Source organism: Mobula hypostoma, chromosome 7 (assembly GCF_963921235.1).
Source record: "Mobula hypostoma chromosome 7, sMobHyp1.1, whole genome shotgun sequence".
Taxonomy (NCBI): Eukaryota; Metazoa; Chordata; class Chondrichthyes; order Myliobatiformes; family Myliobatidae; genus Mobula; species Mobula hypostoma.
This window is the reverse complement of record NC_086103.1, coordinates 162222333-162246068: the sequence shown is the minus strand read 5'-3', so window position 1 is coordinate 162246068 and position 23736 is coordinate 162222333. Positions and strand designations below refer to the sequence as shown.

The 23736-nt window shown below is 42.8% G+C and overlaps 3 protein-coding genes across 5 annotated transcripts in view; all 3 read left to right on the top strand.

The window, feature by feature from the left end:
• The first annotated feature begins 4702 nt into the window (after nucleotides 1–4702).
• On the top strand, nucleotides 4703–10439 carry lipt1 (lipoyltransferase 1). The gene has a single exon (XM_063054460.1). It carries the CDS (start codon nucleotides 4865–4867, stop codon nucleotides 5990–5992), a length of 1128 nt encoding a protein of 375 aa, XP_062910530.1. The 5' UTR covers nucleotides 4703–4864; the 3' UTR covers nucleotides 5993–10439.
• Nucleotides 7791–22813, top strand: LOC134349716 (BTB/POZ domain-containing protein KCTD21-like). 3 transcript variants are annotated; one of them, XM_063054461.1, is made up of 2 exons: nucleotides 7791–7927; nucleotides 22056–22813. In XM_063054461.1, the coding sequence occupies exon 2, from the start codon at nucleotides 22079–22081 to the stop codon at nucleotides 22811–22813; it is 735 nt and encodes a 244-aa protein (XP_062910531.1). In that variant the 5' UTR covers nucleotides 7791–7927; nucleotides 22056–22078. The 3 variants fall into 3 exon arrangements, with proteins under 3 accessions (XP_062910531.1, XP_062910533.1, XP_062910532.1); XM_063054463.1 differs by having other exon boundaries at nucleotides 7866–7923; XM_063054462.1 differs by lacking the exon at nucleotides 7791–7927 and adding an exon at nucleotides 20646–20797.
• The window catches only part of alg8 (ALG8 alpha-1,3-glucosyltransferase), a 31050-nt gene continuing 30052 nt past the window's right edge, over nucleotides 22739–23736 (top strand). The window contains exon 1 of the mRNA XM_063054456.1: nucleotides 22739–22905. Coding sequence (XP_062910526.1) covers nucleotides 22862–22905 — 44 coding nt within the window. The 5' untranslated portion in view covers nucleotides 22739–22861. The remainder of the gene's footprint in view (nucleotides 22906–23736) is intronic.

Here is a 23736-nt window from a genome sequence, read left to right as displayed (position 1 = left end):
TCCTTTTGAGTAGCCTGATAGCAGAATGCTGCACGTGGTAGAGACCTGATGTTAAAAACAAAATGATAGAAATGTTCTGCAGGTCAGAAAGCGTAAGTATATAGTATTTAAATTTACACTCAGTGGCCACTTTATTAGATGCACCTGTACACCTTCTCGTTAAATCAAATATCTAATCAGCCAATCATGTGGCAGCAACTCAATACATAAAAGCATGCAGGCATGATCAAGAGGTTCAGCTGTTGTTCAGACCCAACATCAGAATGGGGAAGAAATATGACCCAGTGACTTTGACCGTGGAATGTTCGTTGGTGCCTGGTTTGACTATCTCAGAAACTGCTGAGATCTTAGCCTGACAGTATAGAGCAATAGAATCATAGAATATTACAGCACAGAAACAGGCTCTTTGGGGCATCTAGTCCATTCCAACCTGACCTGCTTAGTCCCATCCACCTGCACCTGGAACATATCCTTGTAAACCCCGTCCATCCACATGCATATCCAAAATTCTCTTAAATTTTGTAATTAAACCCACATCTACCACTTTCCCGGCAGGTTACTTCTGCACTTGCAAAACCCTGTGGGTGAAGGAGCTCTCTCTCAGATACCCCTTAACCATTTCACCTTTCACTCTAAAGTACCCGTGAACATTCACTATATTTTTAGACGTTAACACAGATACAGTAGAGTTTAATAAGTTAAAAATATTGATGATTTTAAAAACTGCAAATTTACATGAAATAACAAATTGTTTGCATGATTCTCTAAAGAAAAATGATGATCGATTATTTTAGAATATCCTTCTCAATTCATCTTGTGAACATTTGTTGAGATTTTTCAAAGTATTATTGATGCTGAATTTCTGACGATGCTTTTATGTCTCAAAGCAGAATAGTGCTCGGCAACATAAGAGACAGAAGACAAAATCCTATACAATGCATTGCTTTGGAAGGGATCAATTAACTCAAGTGGTTTAGTTTTACGTTTGTAAATATTGGGGTAAGCAACAATAACAATCTCTCAATAGTCTTAATAAAAATATTGTATTAATTATTCAGTCATCATAAATCTGAGACCATGACAACTGGACTATGAATATTAATAATCCAATTTTTATCTTACTTCTGAGATTTTAGAAAAATGTGTCTTCATATTCAATAAGAAATTTAATTGAAATTGTATGAGATTAACCCTCACTATACATGTAAAATCAATATTCATGGTCATTAAATGAGCTAATTGTTACAAAAGCTCATCTAGAATTTAGGGAAGGTATCTGCCTTTCCAAGCTGGCTAGTGGCGTAGTGGCATCAGTGCTGGACTTTGGAGCGAAGACTCCTGAGTTCGAATCCAGCTGGCTCCCTTGCACGCTTTCCATCCATGCTGGGTTGAGCATCAAGCTAGCAACTCGGCCTTGTAAAAATAAGAAAGCCTGCTAAAAAAACGCCGTCATGATGGCGTCCTGATGACTCCACTCGGAGTTAAGTGCTTTCTTCTTCTGCCTTTCCTACACAGACTATCTATGATTGCAGACTCAACAATATGATTGATTTTCACCTGCCTTGGGGGAAATATAGATGGATCATAAATGCTTGCCATATCATGTGAACAAAAATAGAATATACTGTAACAAAAAGCCTAAACCTAACTCCATCGGTTTCCCTGCAGGAAATTTTCACACAGTGACCACTTTATTAGGTACACCTGTTCAATCATGCAAATCAGTCAATCTAATCAACCAATCATGTGGCAGCAACTCAATGAATAAAAGCATGCATATACGGTCAAGAGACTCAGTTGTTGTTCAGAACAGGGGAAGAAATGTGATCTGTGACTTTGACTGTGGAGTGATTGTTAGGAGCCAGACAGGGTGGTTTCAGTATCTCAGAAACTGCTGATGATCTGGAATTTCCACGCACAACAGTCTCTAGAGTTTACAGAGAATGGTGCAAAAAACAGAAGATCATCTAGTGAGTGGCAGTTCTGTGGACAAAAACACCCGATTAATGAGAGAGGCCAGAGGAGAATGGCCAGAGTGGTTTGAGCTGATGGAAGGTGACAGTAACTCAAATAACCAAGTATTACAACAGAAGTGGGCAGAAAAGCATCTCGGAATGCACAACATGTCAACCCTTGAAGTGGATGGACTACAGCAGCAGAAGACCATGGAGATACACTCAGTGGCTACTTTACTAACTTAATAAAATGGCCACTAAATGTAGCTTTAAATTGTTCACTAGAACATCAGAAATTTGTCTTAAAATATTAACAGTAGGGCAATGTTTGTTATAGTGTGTTTGTGATAGTCTATGTGGATTCACCCGTTGAAACTAGCCCTCTATATTCCCTCTGAGAAAACAAGGCCATAACTGAGGCTTGTTAATATCTAGGAGCACAGTGGACGAAGCAGCATCAGTAAAGGGAAACAGACAGTCAACATTTCAGGACAAGACCCTTCACCTGAGAAGTCGAAGGGAAATAACCAGTGCGAAGAGGTGAGGGCATGGTGTAGGGCCAGAGCTGGAAAGCAATAGGTGGATTCAGATGGGGGAGGGTGGAGGAGAAAGGAAAAGTGGAAATAGCAACAGAGGCTGGCAGGTGTCAAGTGGAGGTAATAACGGGCTGCAGGTGATGGAACCTGTTACAGAAGGAAAGTGGATCATGGAACTAAATAAAGAAGGTGGTGTAGGCAGATTGGGACAGCGGGGTGAGGGAACCCAACTGGAAGAGTTGGAGAGGGAATTCAGTTGGATGAGTGTGAGAGATTACACCCAGATGGAAGAGTTGGAGAAGAGATCCAGTTGGAAGTGTTGGAATGGAGACCCAGTTGGAAGTGTTGGAGAGGGGACATACAGATGAAAGATTAGGAGAGGACACCCAGTTGGAAGAGTTGGAGATGGACCAAGTTGGAAGAGTGTGAGAGAGGGGACACAGCGGGAAGAGTGTGATAGAAGGTTCCCAGTCGGAAAAGCTGGAGAGAGGACCCGGTTAGAAGAGTTGGAGAGGAGACACAGTTGGAAGGGTTGAAGAATGTGAGAGGGGGAATCCAGCTGGAAGAGTTGGAGAGGGGACTCGATTCGAAGGTTTGGAGAGGGAACTCAATTCGAAGGTTTGAAGAGGGAACTTGATTTGAAGGTTTGGAGAGGGGACTCGGTTGGAAGAATGTGTGAGAGGGAACTCAGTTGGAAGAGTTGGAGAGGAGACCCAGTTGGAAGAGTGTGAGAGAGGGAATCCAGCGGGAAGAATTGGAGAGGGGATCTGGCTGGAAGGTTTGGAGAGGGGATCTGGCTGGAAGGTTTGGAGAGGGGACTCGGCTGGACGATTTGGAGAGGAGACCCAGTTGGAAGGCTATATGGTAGGGAAAGAAACAGGGTCAGGGACCTGGGAAGTTGGGGGGCGGGGGAAGAGATACTGGGAGTTTGGTGTGTGAGGATAGACCAGGAGGAGAGAGAAAGTGACATAGTGGGAGAAGGTTAACTGAAACTGGAGAATTCAATCTTTATGCCCCAGGCAAAATATGGTGCTTGTCATCAGTTTTTATTTGCCACAGTTACCAGCATCTGCACTCTTGTGTGTATCCAAACTTGTGTTTCCAGTACTCATACTGTGATTTTTTTTATTAGTAACTTTGTACCTTTTCCTCTTTTTCCTCTTTATTTCTTCCTTTCCCCCAAACCAGTGTGCTTTCTGCTCCAACATACAACATGCTAGAGGAACTCAGCAATTCAGGCAGCATCTATGGAGAGAAATTGACAGTCAACTCAGGAACATTACCTCATTAGTCATTTTTTGCACTATTCATTTATTTTGTAATTTATACTAGTTTGATGTAATTTCATCACTGTAATTTCAGATCCTATCAGACAGTGATAATAAACCTGATTCTGATTCTGACATTTTGGGTCAAGACTGTTCATCGGGACTTTCAGAACCAAAAGGTTAAATGTCTATTTCTCTCCACAGATCTGCTGATGTCCTTCAGTATGGTGTGCATTGCTTCAGATCTCAGCACTTGTGGTATCTTGTGCCCCATGCTATCTCTAGAATATTTCTACAGATGTACTGTGGAGAGCACTCTGACTGTTTGCATCACTGTCTTATATGGAGGGTCAAATGCCCAGGATTGAAAGAGGCTGCAGAGGTTTTTAGACTTCTCCATCACTCACAAGCTGCCACACCATTGAGGACATCTTCAAAAGTCAGTGCCTCAGGAAGTCAACAGCCAACGTTAAGGATCTTCATCAGCCAGGATTCTCTTCTCACTGCTACCATCAGGAATGCTACCATCAGGAAGGAGGTAAAGAAACTTGAAGACCCTCACAACGTTCCGTGTACAACTTCTTTCCCTTTGTTATCAGATTTCTGAACGGTCCATGGACCCATCAACACTTACCTCGCAGTTCCTCTTTTGTACTTTTTATTTGTTCATTTTTTTGTAATTTATTGTAATTTCTCTACGTTTTGATCTATACCACTGCTACAAAAGAACGTATTTCACGACTTATGTCAGTGATAATAAACGGGATTCTTGATTCTGACCTGACTGTCAGATTTGCCTGTGTTTCGGCTATAGTAATGGAGGTGGGGCCATCCCAGAATCCCCCTCGGCAGTAAATTGCCTGTATAACATCCGCAGGGTGTTGTGCGGTACTCCCGCCTGTAGATGGCGGCATGCGAGGGCGAAACGCGTCCCCTCAGCGTTTGCAGTGACACTGACAGACGCTGCTGAAGGGGGAAAGTGGAACCAAGTGCGGCATGTAAGAGTGGAAGCACTAGGAAGGGGATCGGGTGAGTGAATTTGCCTCACATTTCAGTCTGCTCCCGCTGCTTGCCAGGACGCCTGTTTGGGTTTTGCAGCGACCTGATGCCCTACCTGCATGCTGGTCTCCGAGCAGCTTGGAGAGGGCTCTCCCCTGCTCGGTACGCCGCTCTGACCGCTTTGCAAGACCCTAAGGCCGGCGCCCTTGTCCTCAAGTCCCTATCCACCGATGTCTACGAGAACCTGGGGCTGGAGGACTGGCTGCACCAGTGCGTGGAGCCCCGGGACCGGGAGATGCTCCTGCTCTGGAGGAATAGCCCTGCTGTGGTCATCGGCCGCCACCAGAACCCCTGGCAGGAATGCAACTTGAAGCTCATGAGGCACAAGGGCGTCCAGCTCAGCCGCAGGAGAAGCGGGGGAGGCACAGTCTACCACGACCTGGGCAACATTAACGTGACCTTCTTTACCTCCAAGAAGCGATACGACAGGCGCGGCAACCTGGAACTGATCATCTCTGCCCTGAAGGGAATTCGACCTCACTTGGACATCATGGCCACCGACAGGCTGGATCTGCTGCTCAACCGCGCCTTCAAGATCTCGGGGACAGCCTCCAAGATCGGAAGGACCACTGCTTACCACCATTGCACCTTGCTTTGTAATTCAGATAGCTCCCTATTGTCCTCTGTGCTCTGCACTCCTCATCAGGGTCTGAAAAGCAATGCTACCCCTAGTATACCTGCCATTGTGAAAAACCTCCAGGAAGAGGATCCCACTCTCACTTGCGACATCTTGATGGATGCTATTGCAGCAGAATATTCAAGGCGCCATGGCCTCCAGAACCAAATCTTGTTCATAGATCCCAAAGACACATTGGTGCTGCCAGGAGTTGACAGGTTTACGCAAGAGCTTAAAAGCTGGGACTGGATCTATGGAAGAACCCCCACGTTTAATGTCTGTCACACCTTCTCTGTGGACCATAACTTATCAAGGGCAGAAGTTAAATTGAGTATGAATATCAATCGTGGCCGGATTGAAACCTGTAACATTGATGTCTTGTCTGACTGGCTGCCTTCGGAAATGTGTGATCAGTTGTCCACAGACCTCATCGGCAGCAAGTTTTGTCCCACTGAAACGATGGTTTTGGCAAATGCCCACTTAAGGGTTTGTCCCCAGGATAGCATACTCCATAATAAATGGAATATACTTTGTGAGCAAGTTATGGCAATTATGTAATTTTTGGTCTGAATGATTGTAGAGGATATGTTGTACATCTGGATAGACTTGAATTTAACACAGCTGAAACTGCAAGCTGTTAGCTTGAATCTAGAGAGGGTTTGTTCTATTTTATAACTCTTATTCAAAGATGAATTTTACCAGAACATTTTCTCTTTTATACTCCACTTTACTAAATTAAATATGAAAATACACTCAATGACCACTTTATTGGGTACAGGAATGAACCTGATATGGTCTTCTGTCTCTGTCACCCATCCACTTCAAGGTTCAATGCATTGTGTTCAGAGAGGCTGCTCTTCACTCCACTGTTGTAACAAGTGGTTATCTGAGTTACTGTCTCCTTCCCGTCAGCTTGAACCAGTCTGGTCATTCTCTAACCTCTCTCATTAACGTGGCATTTTCGCCCAGAGAACTGCCACTCACTAGTTGTTTTTTTTTTGATTTTTGCTCCATTCTTTGTAAACTCTACAGATTGTTGGGCATGAAAATCCCAGGAGGTCAGCAGTTTCTGAGAAACTCAAAACACTCTGTCTGGTACCAACAGCTATTCCACAGTCAAAGTTACTTAGATCATATTTCTTCCCCATTCTGATGTCTGATCTGAGCAACAACTGAACCCCTTAACCATGTTGGTGTGCTGTTCTTTGTTCAGTTGCTGCCAGATGATTGGTTGATTAGATATTTGCATTAATGAGCAAGGTACAAGTGTACCTAATAAAGTGGGCACTAAGTGTAATTGCACATACAAAATGCTGGAGGAACTCAGCAGACCAGGCAGCAACAATGGAAAAAAGTAAACAGTTGACATTTCAGGCTGAGATGCTGCTATCCCATAAATGCTGCCTGTCCTGCTGAGTTCCTCCAGCATTTTGTGTGTGTTGCTTTGGATTTCCAGCATCTGTCAGGGTTATTTCATTGTGAGTAGAAACAGGGTGATTAATTTTAAATTAAAATTGGAAATTTTTGGAATTATGCTGCCTTGGTCTCTATGTATTTCCAGCATTGCCAATTTATTGCAGATTCCACACTTTTGGGGTATTTTTACAGAGCCCTTGAGTGTTAATCCAGAGATTTAAAATCCCATTCTGGGTCGCTGAAGAAATTAAATTTGTGCTGAAATATTTCTGCAATTTAAAAGGAAGCTCATCCCAGAAATGATATACACAATCTTCTGGATTGTGAAAACAAACATCGTGTTTACTTGAGCATTGAAAACGACTGTATGTGAAGTTCAAAGTACATTTATTATTGAAGTATGTATGCACTATACCAGTGGTCCCCAACCACCGGGCCGTGAGGAAACAATATGATTTGGCAGCGTGACCGTGTTGCCGACTTGCTGGTTGGCGCCTTCTTGCTCAGACTCTTGGTGCGAAATGTAACTGACCAAAAAAAACATTTTTCTTAAAATGTTTTAGAATGTAATTTTCGTGCAGATAATTTTAGCATGTAAAAAAACCAGGAAAAAGCCAAAAAGCCAGATGAATTTTCTGACGACAACCACATTGGGAAAAACACAGATTTCTTGGATTTGATGACCAAAAAGCCAATCTGGTAACCTTGTAATGAGTCAGCTGCACCTTTCCTCATGCCCTGTCATGCCCACTGTTGAACTTGAACGCACACAAGGTCATTACACACGCGTCATCCATGTCAGCGCAGGAAGAAGATCAACTCCTCGAGCTTGTAAATGACGGCGGGCTGAAAAGTATGTTTGACATAACATCTCTGCCGGCATTCTGGATCAAAGTCAAGGCTGAGTATCCTGAGATAGCCACAAGAGCACTGAAAACATTGCTTCCATTTCCAACATCATATCTCTGCGAAGCAGAATAGACTGAACATAAGGAACCCCCTTCCAGTATCACCCCTCGATGTGACCATCTTGTTACCGGAAACAAGCCCAGGGCTCCCACTGATTCAGCAATGTAGGTGTGTTGCAATGATTTTATATGTTCATACGAGGAAAATATGCGCTGTGTTTAATATCCAAATGTTACTTAAAATGTTATGATGCTATTGACTCATAAATGACTTATAATTGACATCACTTTCATGCGAGGAAAACATGCGCCGTGTGTTTAATATTAAATTCATTAGATAAACCCTTTTAGAAACAAAATTGAGTTTATTAGCCACTTATAAGTGCCTTAGTTGAATTATCACCTATATTCCAGTCGTGATTAACACCCCCCCTGCCCCCCCCCGCCGTCGGCCGGTCCGCAAGAATATTGTCAATATTAAACCGGTCCGTGGTGCAAAAAAGGTTGGAGACCCTTGCTCTATACAGCCTTGAGATTCATCTCCTTACAGGCAGCCACAAAACAAAGAAACCCAATAGAACCCACTTTTTAAAAAAAATTGTCGAACACCCAAGTCTACTTGCTTTACACTTATGACCATGTGGCTAAGCACAGCTTCAATGCTATATTCAAGTTTGCTGCCGTAGGCTGAATCAAAGATTGTGATAAACCACCACACAGGAGGAGATTGAAAATCTGGCCGAGTAGTGCCATAACAGCAACCTTTCACTCAATGTCAGCAAGACCCAGGATCTGAGTGTCGATTTCAGGTGAAGGAAACCAGTAGTCCATGAGTCAATCCTCAATGGAGGATCGGAGACAGAGAGGGTTTAAATTCCTAGGTGTTATTATTTCAGAGGACCTGTCCTGGGCCGAGCATGTGTGCAATTATGAAGAAAGCATGGAAGCACCTCTACTTCCTTTGGAGTCTACGATGATTTGGCATGACATCTAAAACTTTGTCAAACTCCTATAGAGTATATTGACTGGCTGCATGCCAGCCTAGTATGGAAACACCAATTCCCTGAATGGAAACCTCTACAAAAAGTAATGGATATGGCCCGGTCCATCACAGGTAAAGACTTCCCAATCATTGAGCCCATTAATACGGAGCGTTGTCACAGGAAAGCAGCATCCACCATCACCCAGCCCATGTTCTCGTCTCACTGTTGCCGTCAGGAAGAAGATACAAGCGCCTTCGGATTTGTACCACCAGGTTTAGGAATAGTTGCTACCCCTCAACCATCAGTCTCTGAACAAAGGGGATAACTTCACTCGGAGTATTAGTTCACTTGCCCCATCATTGAGATGTTCTCACAACCAATGGACTCACTTTCAAATACCCTTCATCTCATGTTCTTGATAATTATTATTTATTTATATTATTGTTTCTTATTGCATTTGCACAGTTTGGTGTCTTCTGCACTCTGATTGAATCCACAAGTTGAGCGGTCTTTCATTGATTCTGTTACAGTCTATAGTCTATAGATTTGTTGAGTATGCCCACAAGAAAAAGAATCTCAGGGCTGTGTATGGTGACATATATGTACTTTGATAATAAATTTACTTTGAACTTTGAATGTGCAGGAAAAAATACAAATGGTGAATACTATAATAGTGAGCAAACAATGTTCAGAACGAATTTCACAAAAGTGAGTGTGCAGCCATGAAGCCGGTCATCACTGCAGCCGGTCTTGGAGCTCATTGGTTGCTGGCCACAGCCTCAGCTCAGCATAGAGACGGGTAAACGTTGTGGAGCAGCTAGCAGAACACTGGCCCATCCCTCTTCTATTGCCCCAACCGTATTTTATTTCCTCTCATTTTGTGCTGCTTATTTAATTTATCTATAAACTGCTATTTAATTTGGTAACAAATTAGGTGTTTAAATGAAATACAGAACAAATACTACTACAGTGCTATAAAGCTGAATATCAGTTCTTTAAAGTTATTGATGGAGGAATTCAGCCAGTATGCTACCGTATCCTTTTGATTGACTGTAAATGAACAAAATCAGTGTAGACGTCTAGTGTAGATAATGGACTGCCTTCATGCAATGTTTTTGACAAATGAATCCTCCGAATCTTCATTTTCATTGTAACATTCAAGGTGATTGTTGATACCTTCAATGTAATTCCTAACTTGTTGACGTAGTGAAATTGTTTCATTTTCACTCCCGGCCATTTCTGGCATCTCCAAGCCTGAATGCTTGAGACCGCAGTGAGCAAAATAAGTTCTAAGTGATCTTGTTACTGATTTCTCACCAAAAATCAGTGCTTTTTGAACACAAGCCAATGCAACTGGCGCTATTCAAAACTTCGCTCTAAGCACGGTGTTGTGTCCATGAGCGATGCAGGTACACACAACTGATGCAAATTGGAAACTGGCAACAGTCTCCTGCCCCAATTAAGTGGTTTAGTCTAAATAAACTAAGAAATACGGCTGTTTCGTCAATTAGTTTTTGTTCTTGAAGTGTTATCCCAAATAAGTGATTTGACTCTGACTTACTGATGGCCCAATTATCCAGAATCCACTGTACTTCTAATAATTTTGATTATGTATTAAAATGTATTGCTGCCGGAAAACAACGAATTTCACAATATACGCCAGTATTATTCAACCTGATTCTGATTTTTGCATTGAGCTTGTACAGGTCGACCTTCACTAATCCGGCACCATTGGGACCTGAGGAGTGCCGGATTGGCGAAAATGCCAAATTACAGAAGGATCACATCTATCAATTCTGGATTATTGAAGGGACTGGATTACAGGTAGTCAGATTAGTGAAGGTCGATCTGTACTAACATGACATCCAGATGCCTCCTCTACAATTGTTGTGTGACTCTATATTGACCAAGGGAAATAGGAAAAGTAAGTGAGAGAAAAACATTGTTGGAAGGGAAGGATCTTAAGGAGACATAGAACATTGAACAGTATAAAACAGGGACAGACCCTTCGGCCCACAAAGTGGTGCTGATCCAATTAGTAATCAAATGGACAACCTCACATAGAACTTTGCAAAGTAGGGGGAGAAATAACAACATTCAAAAAACATTTGGAGAGGTACATACGTAGGGGTTTAGAGGGATATGGCCAAACAGGAGCAAATGGGATTATCTTAATAGGCAAAAGGTCGGCATGGACAGGATGGGCCAAAGGGTCTGTTTCTATGCCATATTACTGTAAGATGACAAGACAGGGAAATCGGAACATAAAGTTTGGAGCAGAGAATTATGCTCTGTGTTTTTGTTTCATACATTGATTAGTGCTTTTGAATTAGTTCCATTTGCTTGCAGTGTAAGTAATATAATTTTTTTTAAAAATTCTAACCACGACCCCACTATTCCGGTACCATACTCCCAATGTGAAACAAAACTTCCTCACGTTTGCCTTTTCCTCATATTAAATTTATACCTTGTTCATAATAAAACTCATTTATTCAGCACATAATAATGTCACACAAAAGTATCACTTATTAACAGTATGCTGTCCTCAATGTATTGCAGTAACTCAGTAAATCATTGTGGAGAGACCCCCACAAGGTGATTGACTCCGTCCTCAGGGACTTGGGTAGGAAGGAGATCACACTCTGCCTTAAAGTAGTATGAAACATCATTTATCCCAATGGCGGTTCAGCATCTTCTTCTTTAAGGCCTGTGTAGAAGGGCAGTGAACGCTGTCCTTGACCGAGACACTCGTTTCACTTAAATTAATTTTAATAGCAAAAAGTACCAGTTAATCCAGGATAGTGGTGATAAAACTCATTTTCTGAGGGCTAGAATCTAAAAGCAAGGATGTAATACTGAGGCTTTATAAGACCTGGTCAGACCACACTTAAGAGTACTGTGAGCAGTTTTTTGTCCCTTTATCTAAGAAAGGGTATGCTGGTATTGGAGAGGATCCAGAGGCGGTTCACAAGAATTTTCCCAGGCATGAAAGGGTTAACATATGAGGAGAGTTTGATGGCTCGGGGAATATTGAAAGGCCCAGACAGAGTAGATGTTTCCTATAATGGGGGAGCCTAGGACCAGAGGGCATAGCCTCAGAATTCAAGGATGCCCCTTTAGAATAGAGATGAGGAAGAATTTCTTTGGCCAGAGGGTGCTTGTTGCCACTGACAGCTGTGGGGGCCAAGTTATTAGATGTATTTGAAGTGGCAGTTGATAGGTTGTTGATTAGTGTGTCAAGGGTTACAGAGAGAATGGGGTTGAGAGAGAATAAATCAGCCATGATGGAATGGCGGAGAAAACACAAAGGGCCAAGGTTCTGCTCCTATGTCTTAAGGAATCATTCAAAGTTCAAAGTAAATTTTATTACCAAAGTACATATGTCACCATATACAACCCTGAGATTCATTTTCATGTGGGCATACTCAGTAAACCTATAGAATAGTAACTACAATAAGATCAATGAAGGATCAACCAGAGTACAGAATACAACAAAATGTGTAAACAACAGCCTGGTGTTTGAGGGGTAGTAACTGTTCTTCAACCTGGTGGTGCAAGCCCTGAGGCCCTTGTACCTTCTTACTTGATGGCAGCAGTGAGAAGAAATCATGGCCTGGGTGGTGAGGATCTCTGATGATGGATGCTGCTTTCCTACAACAGCGTCTCATGTGGATGTGCTCAATGGTTGGGAGGGCTTTACCCCTAATGTACTGGGCTGAATCCACTACTTTTCGTACAATTTTCTATTCAAACGAGTTGGTGTTTCCATACCAGGCCATGATGCAGTCAGTCATTACACTCCCCACTACACACCTATAGAAATTTCTCAAAGTTTTAGATGTTATTTAGAATCTCTGCAGACTCCTAAGGAAGTAGAGGCACTGTCGTGCTTTCTTTGCAATTGCGTTTACGAGTTGGGCCTAGGACAGATCCTTTGAAATAGTAACACCCAGGAATTTAAAATTGCTCACCCTTTCCACCTCCGATCCTCCAATGATTACTGGCTCATGGACCTCTAGTTTCCCTCTTCTGAAATCTACAATCAGTTCCTTGGTCTTGCTGACATTGAGTGAGAGATTGTTATGATACCACTCAGCCAAATACTTAATCTCCCTCCTGTATGCTGATTCGTCACCACCTTTGATATGGCCCACAACAGTGGTGTTATCAGCAAACTCGGATATGGTGTTGGCGCTGTTCTTAACCACCCAGCCATAGGTGTAAAGCGAGTAGAGCAGGGACTAAGCACACAGCCCTGTGGTGCACCTGTGCTGATGGAGATCATGGAGAAGGTGTTGTTACCTATCCAAACTGACTGGGCTCTACAAGTGAGGAAATCCAGGATCCAATTGCACAAGGAGGTATTGAGGCCAACGTCTTGGTGCTTATTGATTAGTTTTGAGGTGATGATGGTATTGAATGCCGAGCTGTAGTTGATTCAGGAAGAATCTGAAATGTGATCATCACGGGTAGAATAGGCACCTATGTCTATTTTATGACTAGGATCCCTGTCCCCAATGTATTAATTTTAAAATCTGATTCTTGTATTGAAATCCCTCCAAGTCCTTGCCCCTCCATATCTTTATTTAATGTATTAAAAACCTAGACCCCTCCAGTGGTATATTTGAAAATCCATATTGCATTTAATTGGACCTGGCCACGTGATGATCTAATGCCCTTAAATATATTCCCTTTTATATATTAGAATGAGTCTCCAAAATAAGGATGAAGACAGCAGGTAGATATGTTCACATAATTCATCTCTGTCCATTCTCTTCATGTCATGTGTCTGTCTAAATACCTCTTAAACGCCACCATTGTGTCTGCCTTCACCGCAAACTGTGGCAGTGTGGCCTGGGGACCTACTACTCTCTAGAGAAAAAAAATTGCCCCCTCTCACCTTAAAGTTCTGCTCTCGAAAAGAGATTTTAACCACAGGTATCTTCCCCAGGTTTTCTCAACCAGAGTTCCGTGAAAGGTCGGTAGGGGTTCTGCGAGGGATCGTGATTGGAAAAAAAAATAAACACCTCCTCTTACTTAACCCCTCAAACAGGATCCCACCAAGGAGCACCAGGCCATGGTCTCCCACACAATCACCGACATTATTATCTCTGGGGATCTCCCATCCACTGCCACCAACCTCATTGTTTGCGCACCCCACTCCTGCCGTTTCTACATCCTACCCAAGTTCCACAAACCTGCCTGTCCAGGTAGACCCATTGTTTCTACTTGTTCCTGCCCCACTCAACTCATATCTGCAAACTTCGACTCAGCTTTATCACCGCCCCCCCCGCCCCCCGCCGGTTCAGTCCTTTCCTATCTACATCCGTGACACTACACACACCCTTGATCTTTTCAATAATTTCAAGTTCCATGGCCCTTAATGTCTTATTTTCACCATGGCTGTCCAGTCCCTATACACTTCCATCCCCCACTAGGAAGGCCTCAAAGCTCTCCGTTTCTTTCTGGACACCAAACCCAACCAGTTCCCCTCCACCACCACTCTGCTCTGTCTAGCAGAACTTGCCCTCACTCTCAATGATTTCTCTTTTGGCTCCTCACACTTTCTTCAAACAAAAGTTACTCACATGGGTCCCAGCTATGCATGCCTTTTTGTTGGCTACATCCAAGCCTACACTAGTGTCACTCCCTAACTTTTCCTATGCTGCATTGATGACTGCTACATCGACTTCATCGACTTTGCCTCCAACTTCTACCCTGCCCTCAAATTTACCTGGTCCATTTCTGACACCTACCTCCCCTTTCTCATTCTCTCTATGACTATCTCTGGAGACAGCTTAACTACTGATGTCTTTTATAAACCCACTGACTCTCACCCTGTTACATATAAAAATGCCTGCTTCTCTCAGTTCCCCCGTTTCCACCGCATCTGCTTTCAGGATGAGGCTTTTCATTCCAGATGTCCTCCTTCTTCAAAGAATAGAGCTTCCCTTCCTGCACCATGAACTCTTCCCTCAACTACATTTCTTCCATTTCGCGCATGTCTGCCCTCAACCCACCAGGTACCTCTTGTCCTCACCTATCACCCCACCAGCCTCCGCGTCCAGCACATAATTCTCCGAAGCTTCCGCCATCTCCAACAGGATCCCACCACCAAGCACATCTTTCCCTCCCTCCCACTTTCTGTTTTCCACAGGGATCACTTCCTACGCGACTCTGTTGTCCATTCACCCCTCCTCACTGATCTCCCTCCTGGCACTCATCCTTGCAAGCGGAACAAGTGGTACACCTGCCCCTACACCTCCTCCTTCAGCTCCATTCAGGGCCCCAAACAGACCTTCCAGGTGAGGCAACACTTCACCTGTGAGTCTGTTAGGGTCATCTGCTGTATCCACTGCTCCTGGTGTGGCCTCCTGTATATCGGTGAGACCGACGCAGATTGGGAAACCACTTCGCTGAGCACCTACGCTCCATCCGCTAGAAAAAGTGGGATCTCTAAGAGGCCACCCATTTTAATTCCACTTCCCATTCCCATTCTGAAATGTCCATTCATGGCCTCCTCTACTGCCATGATGAGGCCACACTCAGTTTGGAGGAGCAACACCTTGTATTCCGTCTGGGCAGCCTCCAACTTGATGGCATGAACATTGATATCTGGAACTTCTGGTAATTGTCCCCATCCTTCACCATTCCCCATTCCTATTTCCCTCACTTATCTTATCTCCTCACCTGCCCATCACCTCCCCCTGGTGCTCCTCCCCCTCTTCATTCTTCCATGGCCTTCTGTCCTCTCCTATCAGATTCCCCCTTCTCCGGCCCTGTATCTCTTTTACCAATCAGCTTCCCAGTTCTTTACTTAACCCTCCCCGCTCCCGGTTTCACCTTTCACCTCGTGTTTCTTCCTCCCCTCCCCCCACCTTCTAACTCTGACTCCTCATCTTTTTTTTCTCCAGTCCTGCTGAAGGGTCACGGCCTGAAACGTTGACTGTACTCTATTGGTTGATAATTGGTGAGCGCAGTATTGCACAGAGGGAGGGACGGTAGGCTGATAATTGATGAGTTCTGTATTGTACAGAGGAGAGGATGATAGGCTGATAACTGGTGAGCACTGTATTGTACAGAGGGGAGGATGATAAGCTGATAATTGGTGAGCGCTACATTGTACAGAGGGGAGGATGGTGGGTTGATAAGTGGTGAGTTCTGTATTGCACGGAGGAGAGGATGATAGGCTGATAATTGGTGAGCACTGTATTGTATGGAGGGGAGGACACTAGGCTGATAATTGGTGAGCTCTGTCTTGCCCTGAGGGAGGGATGGTAGACTGATGAGGAGTGTGAAGTGCTTTTTCCCAGCTTTGAATGCATTCATTTTATTCATATTGCTTTAGCTTATGGTTTTTAGTTACTTTACAGTTCAACATTGTCAATAAATTTTCATGTTGTAAATCACATTAATTAAAATCAATTTATAACCTTTATTTAAATTAAATCTATCGAGCCTACCTTTAGAAAAAATAAATCCCATTTTGGCCTAAGCCAGTTATTTAACAGAAATTTATTGCCTTATGAGTTTTTAAAATTTATGAAAAGGAAAGAAAGAGACTAATTTCAAGAAAGATAAGCTAAGCTTAACTACCTGTATTTTTTTCAAGAAAGGTTGGCTAAAAATTCATTCTCTACTCTAAAGAGCATTGACAATTATTTTTGGATTATTATGTCTATAACTTACTGATCATGCTAATGTACTGTGAGCTGTAGATATAATGATTTTTACATGGAAGCTGTGACTGTGATTACTGTGACCTGAAGCACATTTTAAGGTTTCCTCCAGGTCAGACAGGTTGAGAAAGGCTGTTCTACCCTATCTCAATCCAGAGTTCCTCTGCATTCACTCCAAGAGTTTGCCCTCGTTGCCTTTGCAATCTGCTTCCACCATTGATCTTTACCAAAACACATGCTTTCCTCCAACTCTGGCCTTCTGTGTCTTCCCCGCTTTTTTTACCCCACATTAGTAACCATGCCTCCACTTACTGAGGTCTTTAAATTTCCTTCTCAAACTTTTTGTTTCTACTACTTAGAGCAGAGATTGGTCTCTCATCGAAGATGCTCCTTGAACCAATTCCCTTGACCAAGAATTTTGATGCTCTCTCTGGTACCTTCCTGGTTCTGCTAGTGATTTTAAACCCGATTCTGATTCTGCTCTGTCTCAATGTCGATCTGATAATTCTCCTTTGACTCCTTATAATGGAAAAACGATTAGTGGTCTTTCACAAACCACAAAGTTACTAATCTATTGGTACCAGAGTTTCTCCCTCCACAGGTTGCTTATCCTACCAAGTATTTTTGCTATTTTCTATTTTCAGATTCCTGCAGTATTTTCTTGAATTATTTTAGTATTTGCAACCAGTTTATCAGCAGAGGGCAGCAAGTTGCAGTATGTTTCCCTAAAGGCAACTATGCGTTTTCGAGTTATTTGCTGTTCTGAGCTCTGCGGTTTGCAGTGTTAACTTCCTTGTACAAGGCAATCATTCTAAAAGAGGACATAGATAATGACAGCATTTCATCTGTTCAGGCAAGTTAATTGACTGCATTTGAGCAACGTGAATTATCTAATGTTCTGTTTATGTTGACGCTGCTTCTGGGATCCACTCGTTGTGGGTGTGTCATTGAACAACAATTCATCCCATGAGTGAATTTCGCAAAATGTGGCTGTGTGTTATCTGAAACCCTTTACTGAGCAGTTAAACTTTCAGCTTCAGAAAGTAAAAGAGTTGTTGACACTCAGAAATCAAGTTAATTTGAGGGAGGCTTAGAGCATTGATGACATTGCATAAAGTTTGTGAAAAGTAAATAAAATTCATTTTTTACAGCACCAGGTTCCACTTCTTGCGTCATCAAACCCAGGCAGGGTGAGGCTACCTCCACCAGATAATCTTTGTACAAACTTCAGTTAGGATTGTTATATTTAAAGAGGGCGTTTAGAGATGGAAACAGGGAGGAGCTGAGGGCAATACAGAGGGACCTGAAAGCCAGGATCAGGGAGGCTAAAGACAGGTACAGGAGGAAACTTGAGTGGGGACTCCAGCAGAACAACATGAGAGAGGTCTGAAGGGGGATGAGGACCATCACTGGGTTCCGGCAAACTAGCAACAGAGGAGCTGAGGGCAGTGTGGACAGGGCCAACGAACTTAACCTGTTCTTTAACAGATTTGACATTGTGACCCCTGCCCATCCCCCACATGAGCCATCTGTGGTTGGCCCCCAATCAACACATGTTCCACTCTTCCCTCCTACCCCTCCTGACAGTCCCCCACCCTGGTCTCATGACTATACCCCTCCCCCACACAAAACCACCACGGTGGGCTTCACGGCTGAGCAGGTGAGAAGACAGCTGAAACGTCTTAACCCAAGCAAGGCTGCAGGACCGGATGGTGTCAGTACCAGGGTGCTCAAAGCCTGTGCCCCTCAGCTATGTGGAGTACTTCACCATGTATTCAACCTGAGCCTGAGGCTCCGGAGGGTTCCTGTACTGTGGAAAACATCCTGCCTCGTCCCTGTGCCGAAGACGCCACGCCCCAGCGGCCTCAATGACTACAGACCGGTGGCATTGACCTCCCACATCACGAAGTCCCTGGAGAGACTTGTTCTGGAGCTGCTCCGGCCTATGGTCAGACCACACTTAGTTCCCTTCCAGTTCGCCTATCAGCCCCGACTTGGAGTTGAGGATGCCATCGTCTACCTGCTGAACCGTGTCTTCGCCCACCTGGACAAGCCAGTGAGCACTGTGAGGGTCATGTTTTTTTACTTCTCCAGTGTGTTCAACACCACCCGCCCTGCTCTGCTGGGGGAGAAGCTGACAGCGATGCAGGTGGATGCTCCCCTGGTGTCATGGATTCTTAATTACCTGACTGGCAGACCACAGTACATGTGCTTGCAACACTATGTGTCCGACAGAGTGATCAGCAGCACTGGGGCTCCACAGGGGACTGTCTTGTCTCCCTTTCTCTTCACCATTTACACCTCGGACTTCAACTACTGCACAGAGTCTTGTCATCTTCAGAAGTTTTCGGATGACTCTGCCATAGTTTGATGCATCAGCAAGGGAGATGAGGTTGAGTACAGGGCTACTGTAGGAAACTTTGTCACATGGTGTGAGCAGAATTATCTGCAGCTTAATGTGAAAAAGACTAAGGAGCTGGTGGTAGACCTGAGGAGAGCTAAGGTACCGGTGACCCCTGTTTCCATCCAGGGGGTCAGTGTGGACATGGTGGAGGATTACAGATACCTGGGGATACGAATTGACAATAAACTGGACTGGTCAAAGAACACTGAGGCTGTCTACAAGAAGGGTCAGAGCCGTCTCTATTTCCTGAGGAGACTGAGGTCCTTTAACATCTGCCAGACGATGCTGAGGATATTCTACGAGTCTGTGGTGGCCAGTGCTATCATGTTTGCTGTTGTGTGCTGGGGCAGCAGGCTGAGGGTAGCTGACACCAACAGGATCAACAAACTATTCTCTAAGGCCAGTGATGTTGTGGGGATGGAACTGGACTCTCTCACGGTGGTGTCTGAAAAGAGGATGCTGTCTAAGTTGCATGCCATCTTGGTCAATGTCTCCCATCCACTACATAATGTACTGGGTGGGCACAGGAGTACATTCAGCCAGAGACTCATTCCTCCAAGATGCAGCACAGAGCGTCATAGGAAGTCATTCCTGCCTGTGGCCATCAAACTTTACAACTCCTCCCTTGGAGGGTCAGACACCCTGAGCCGATAGGCTGGTCCTGGACTTATTTCATAATTTACTGGCATAATTTACATATTACTATTTAACTATTTATGGTTCTATTACTATTTATTATTTATGGTGCAACTGTACCGAAAACCAATTTCCCCCGGGATCAATAAAGTATGTCTATGACTATGACTATTTATTATCAGTCTTCTTAGTGTTTGTCAGAGTCCTGTAGCACAGAAATAGGCCCTTTGACACATCTAGTCTATGCCAAATTATAATTCTGCTTCATCCAATCAAGCTGCACGTGGACCATAGCCCTCCATACCCTTCCTATCATGTAGTTATCCAAACTTCTCTTAAGTGTTGAAATCAATCCCACATCCACCACCCTCTGAGTGAAGAAGTTCCCCCTCATGTTCCCCTTAAACATTTCACCTTTCACCTTCAAACCATGATCCCGAGTTCTAGTTTGTGTCTGGGAGATCAAGCTACATTGTAAATTCTGCCATGCACTGAATTCAGGCTCATCACAAGATCAAGATCTGTATTGGCTGAAATGTAAACAAAATGCTGGAAATACCCACCGGATTAGACCTCATCCGTGAAGGGAAAAAATGAATTAATGTTTCATGTGGCCGAATGTCAAGTGTGACAAGGTTGGTGGGGGTTGCTGGTTGCAGCTGCTCTGTCAGAAGGAGATTTAATTAGAGAGAAATGAATGCATGTAAAAGAGAGAGAAAACTGCTGGAACTGCAAGATACATTGTAATTGATGGGAAATTTTAAATAAAATAGGAATACTAGAGGTAGTGTGAAAGAATGAAGGTCTTTCATCATAACTGGCCAGTGTTGGCATCATCTGAAAAGGGTGGTTATTTGAAATTCTTGAATTTAATATCGAGTTCTAAGGGCTAGATAGAGCAACTGCAACTAATAAGGCTTCAACATCTATTCTCAGCAAGTACTGCCACCAATTGTGCCTTTCAATCTCTTTGCTGCTCTCCTATCACAGACATCCTCTGTGTTCTCTCCACCCCATGCCTTCTCTATAACTTAAAATATGCCTGCTCTCTAACTTTTCCTGGGCCTGAAGAAAGATCTTCAATCGGAAAGGTTTCAGTTTTTCTGGTCACAGTTACCGTGTGGCCAGCTTGTGGGGCGTTTTTATTGCACAATGTTTTGATCAGGAAATTAGTAAATGTTTGCCAGTGATTAGCCTAAACCTTCTGCAGGTGTTACGTGTCATGTTGCAATTCCTGTTCATCAGGTGTGTTTTGAAGTGACTAACTGAAGTGCATTATGGGATTAATAAAACTACCTTTCTAAGACTCCTGTTCTGTGCACTCCTTTGAATTGAAGGTAAGGTTTAGAATTCCTGCATTGCACTGTACCTTTTTCAGAATTCTTCACATCTTCCACCAAGCTCTCTATTAGATTTAGAGACTAGGTGATTGTTCCCAGGAGTTGGCTGTGAGAGAACCTAACACATTTGGATAGTCACACTAGAGAGAGAACCTTTAAACAGGTGTCTAAAACTCAGCATTCTGGGTGTAACCATGTTTTTTTTGTACCTTTAAAATGACTAAATACAGAATATCCTGGAATTTTGGTAGAGTTTTAATGGATTTAGTTGAAAAAAATTTCAAATCAATGATTTTGTGGTCAGAGATATTCCTACTTTAATACCTTTTGTGGCCTTTGAATAAAATTCTTTTCAATACTTTGTTCCTAATTCTGTACTTTAGAGGATTCCTTTTTACCTAGATTAAATGGACTTTTAATAAAGTTCTTTAAACATAAAGCAATTTGCTTAAAGATTTATGTAAGTCTAATATTATTTTATAGGCTTGCTTAAGTTCATGCTATAATTTTCACTTACTCTTCAAAGCATCAGACTGATACTGCAAAAAAGTTCTGATTAGAGTCTTTCGCTACACTGTGATTTTCTTCAGGTTTAGTAACCATTTGGCCAAATCTACTATAATAGTAAGATGGTAATTTCTGCCTGAATTTGTTAAATAGTATTTTTGTCTATTGTAAAAGTCCTTGAATGATATGTATATAATGCTATTATGTTTCAGTGATAGATGTAGAGTAATTCTATTGACTATTTCATCATTGATATATTATAACAATATTTTTAAATAACAAGTTAGATATACTTTTGTGGAAACAGCAGCATTAATTATGCTAACACTATTTACTTATTGGTTTTGAAATTCCATAATGAAGAGGCACTTTTCAAAAAGGGTGATTTTTCCTTTTGTTCTGTGCTGCAAAATAAGGCGTCATGTACCCAAGAGCAATCAGCAGGTTTCTAAATGGTGTCTGGCAATTTAAAGTTAATAAGATTGTCCAGAAATCCCGTGTTTTGTTAGGTATGGAATGCACATCTCTCGATTTAAGGAGAAAATTTGTTACTTTATTTGCGCAAGTGCATTTTAAGTTTAGTTTAAACTGCTTGCAGACATAATGGAGCCAGCTTTAATCTGCATCTCCCATTGACGTGTTATAAGGATGTGACGGAATGTAACAGTCTAGGACTTTGCAACAACAGCAGATTTATTTTAAACTTAAGCTTACATTTTGGATCCCATATTTTACTTTTTCCTTACAGAAACTTAAGATAAGGACCTCACCATGTCTGAACCAATAACGCTGAACGTAGGGGGAAGCTTGTACACCACTTCTTTGACAACTTTAACTCGCTATCCAGACTCAATGCTTGGTTCAATGTTCGGTGGAATGTTGCCCATTAAAAAAGATATACAAGGAAACTGCTTCATCGATAGAGATGGAAAAATGTTTCGCTACATCCTAAATTTCCTTCGCACATCACAGTTGGATCTTCCACATGATTTCCAAGAGCTGGATCTTCTGAACAGAGAGGCTGATTTTTTTCAGATCCAACCTCTGCTGGAGGCTTTGCAGAAAGTCACGGTGAAGCCTACTAAAGTGAGAATGAATACAATTCTTAACATCATTTATGACTCGCATTTACATAATATTGGTTCTTTTACCGGAAAAATCATGAGTGTTCAAGTATTTTCTACATCATGTGCCTTACTGAAACTCCTGAATTCCAAGTTCTACCATAGAGTTAATGGGGAGAGTGTGGCTATAAACACCAAAGAACAGAACCAGAAATTTATGACTGTAGAATGGGTTGAAAGTGGCTTAAACGCAATGGAAGGACAATATTTACTGCAGAATTGGAAAAGCCTCTTCGTTGCACCCTCTCATCAGAAAATCAAAAATCTGCAAATGTTTTTGCAACACGTCGTGAAGATAGCAGTAAATGGTGGATTCCTTCTCCATTCTCTTCCTCCCACTTCATCCAGCCCTCTGGTCCTCCATTTCACTCAGTGCTGGTAAAACTAATGCAGTTGCCTTCATTGAGGTTAATAAGACTGACTGGATTTGATGACAAACATTGGTTTCCCATGCACTTCAGGCCAAGTCATTAGGTATACTTAAAGCGGAAGTTGACAGGTTCATGATTGGTAAGAGTGTCAAAGGTTCTGGGGAGAAGGCAGGAGATGGGATTGAGAAGGATAATAAGTCAGCCACGATGGAATGGCCGAGCAGACTCAATGGACCAAAGGGGCTAATTCTATTCCTGTGTCTTGTGTTTAAATGAAAACTGAATAGTTTATGTACTTCATAATAAATTTCATGTAAAATGTGTGTTTAAAATATTGTTTCTTAGAACAGTACAGCACGGTACAAGCCCTTTGGTCCACAATGTTGTGACAACCTTTTAACCTGATCTATGCTTATTTTACTTCATTGGTTTAATTTTGGTTGTTTTGTTAAAACCGACTCACCTCATGTAAATTTCAACAATCTTTACTTTTACGAGGGGTGATTGATAAGTTTGTGGCCTAAGGCAGAAGGAGTCAATTTTTAAATACCTAGCACATTTATTTTTCAACATAGTCCCCTCCTACATTTACACAGTTAGTCCAGCGGTCGTGGAGCACACGGATCCCTTCTTTGTAGAAGTCGGCGTCTTGGACCTCCAGAAAGTGGTCCACAGCAGGGGTGATTGATAAGTTTGTGGCCTAAGGTAGAAGGAGATGAGTTATACAGCTCTCGTTACATGTATGTGCAGTTCAAGTCTTTGAGTGATTATGTAGGAAGTTTGAAGTTAATAACTCATCTCCTTCTACCTTAGGCCAGAAACTTATCAATCACCCCTGCTGTGGACCACTTTCTGGAGGTCCAAGACGCCGACTTCTACAAAGAAGGGATCCGTGTGCTCCACGACCGCTGGACTAACTGTGTAAATATAGGAA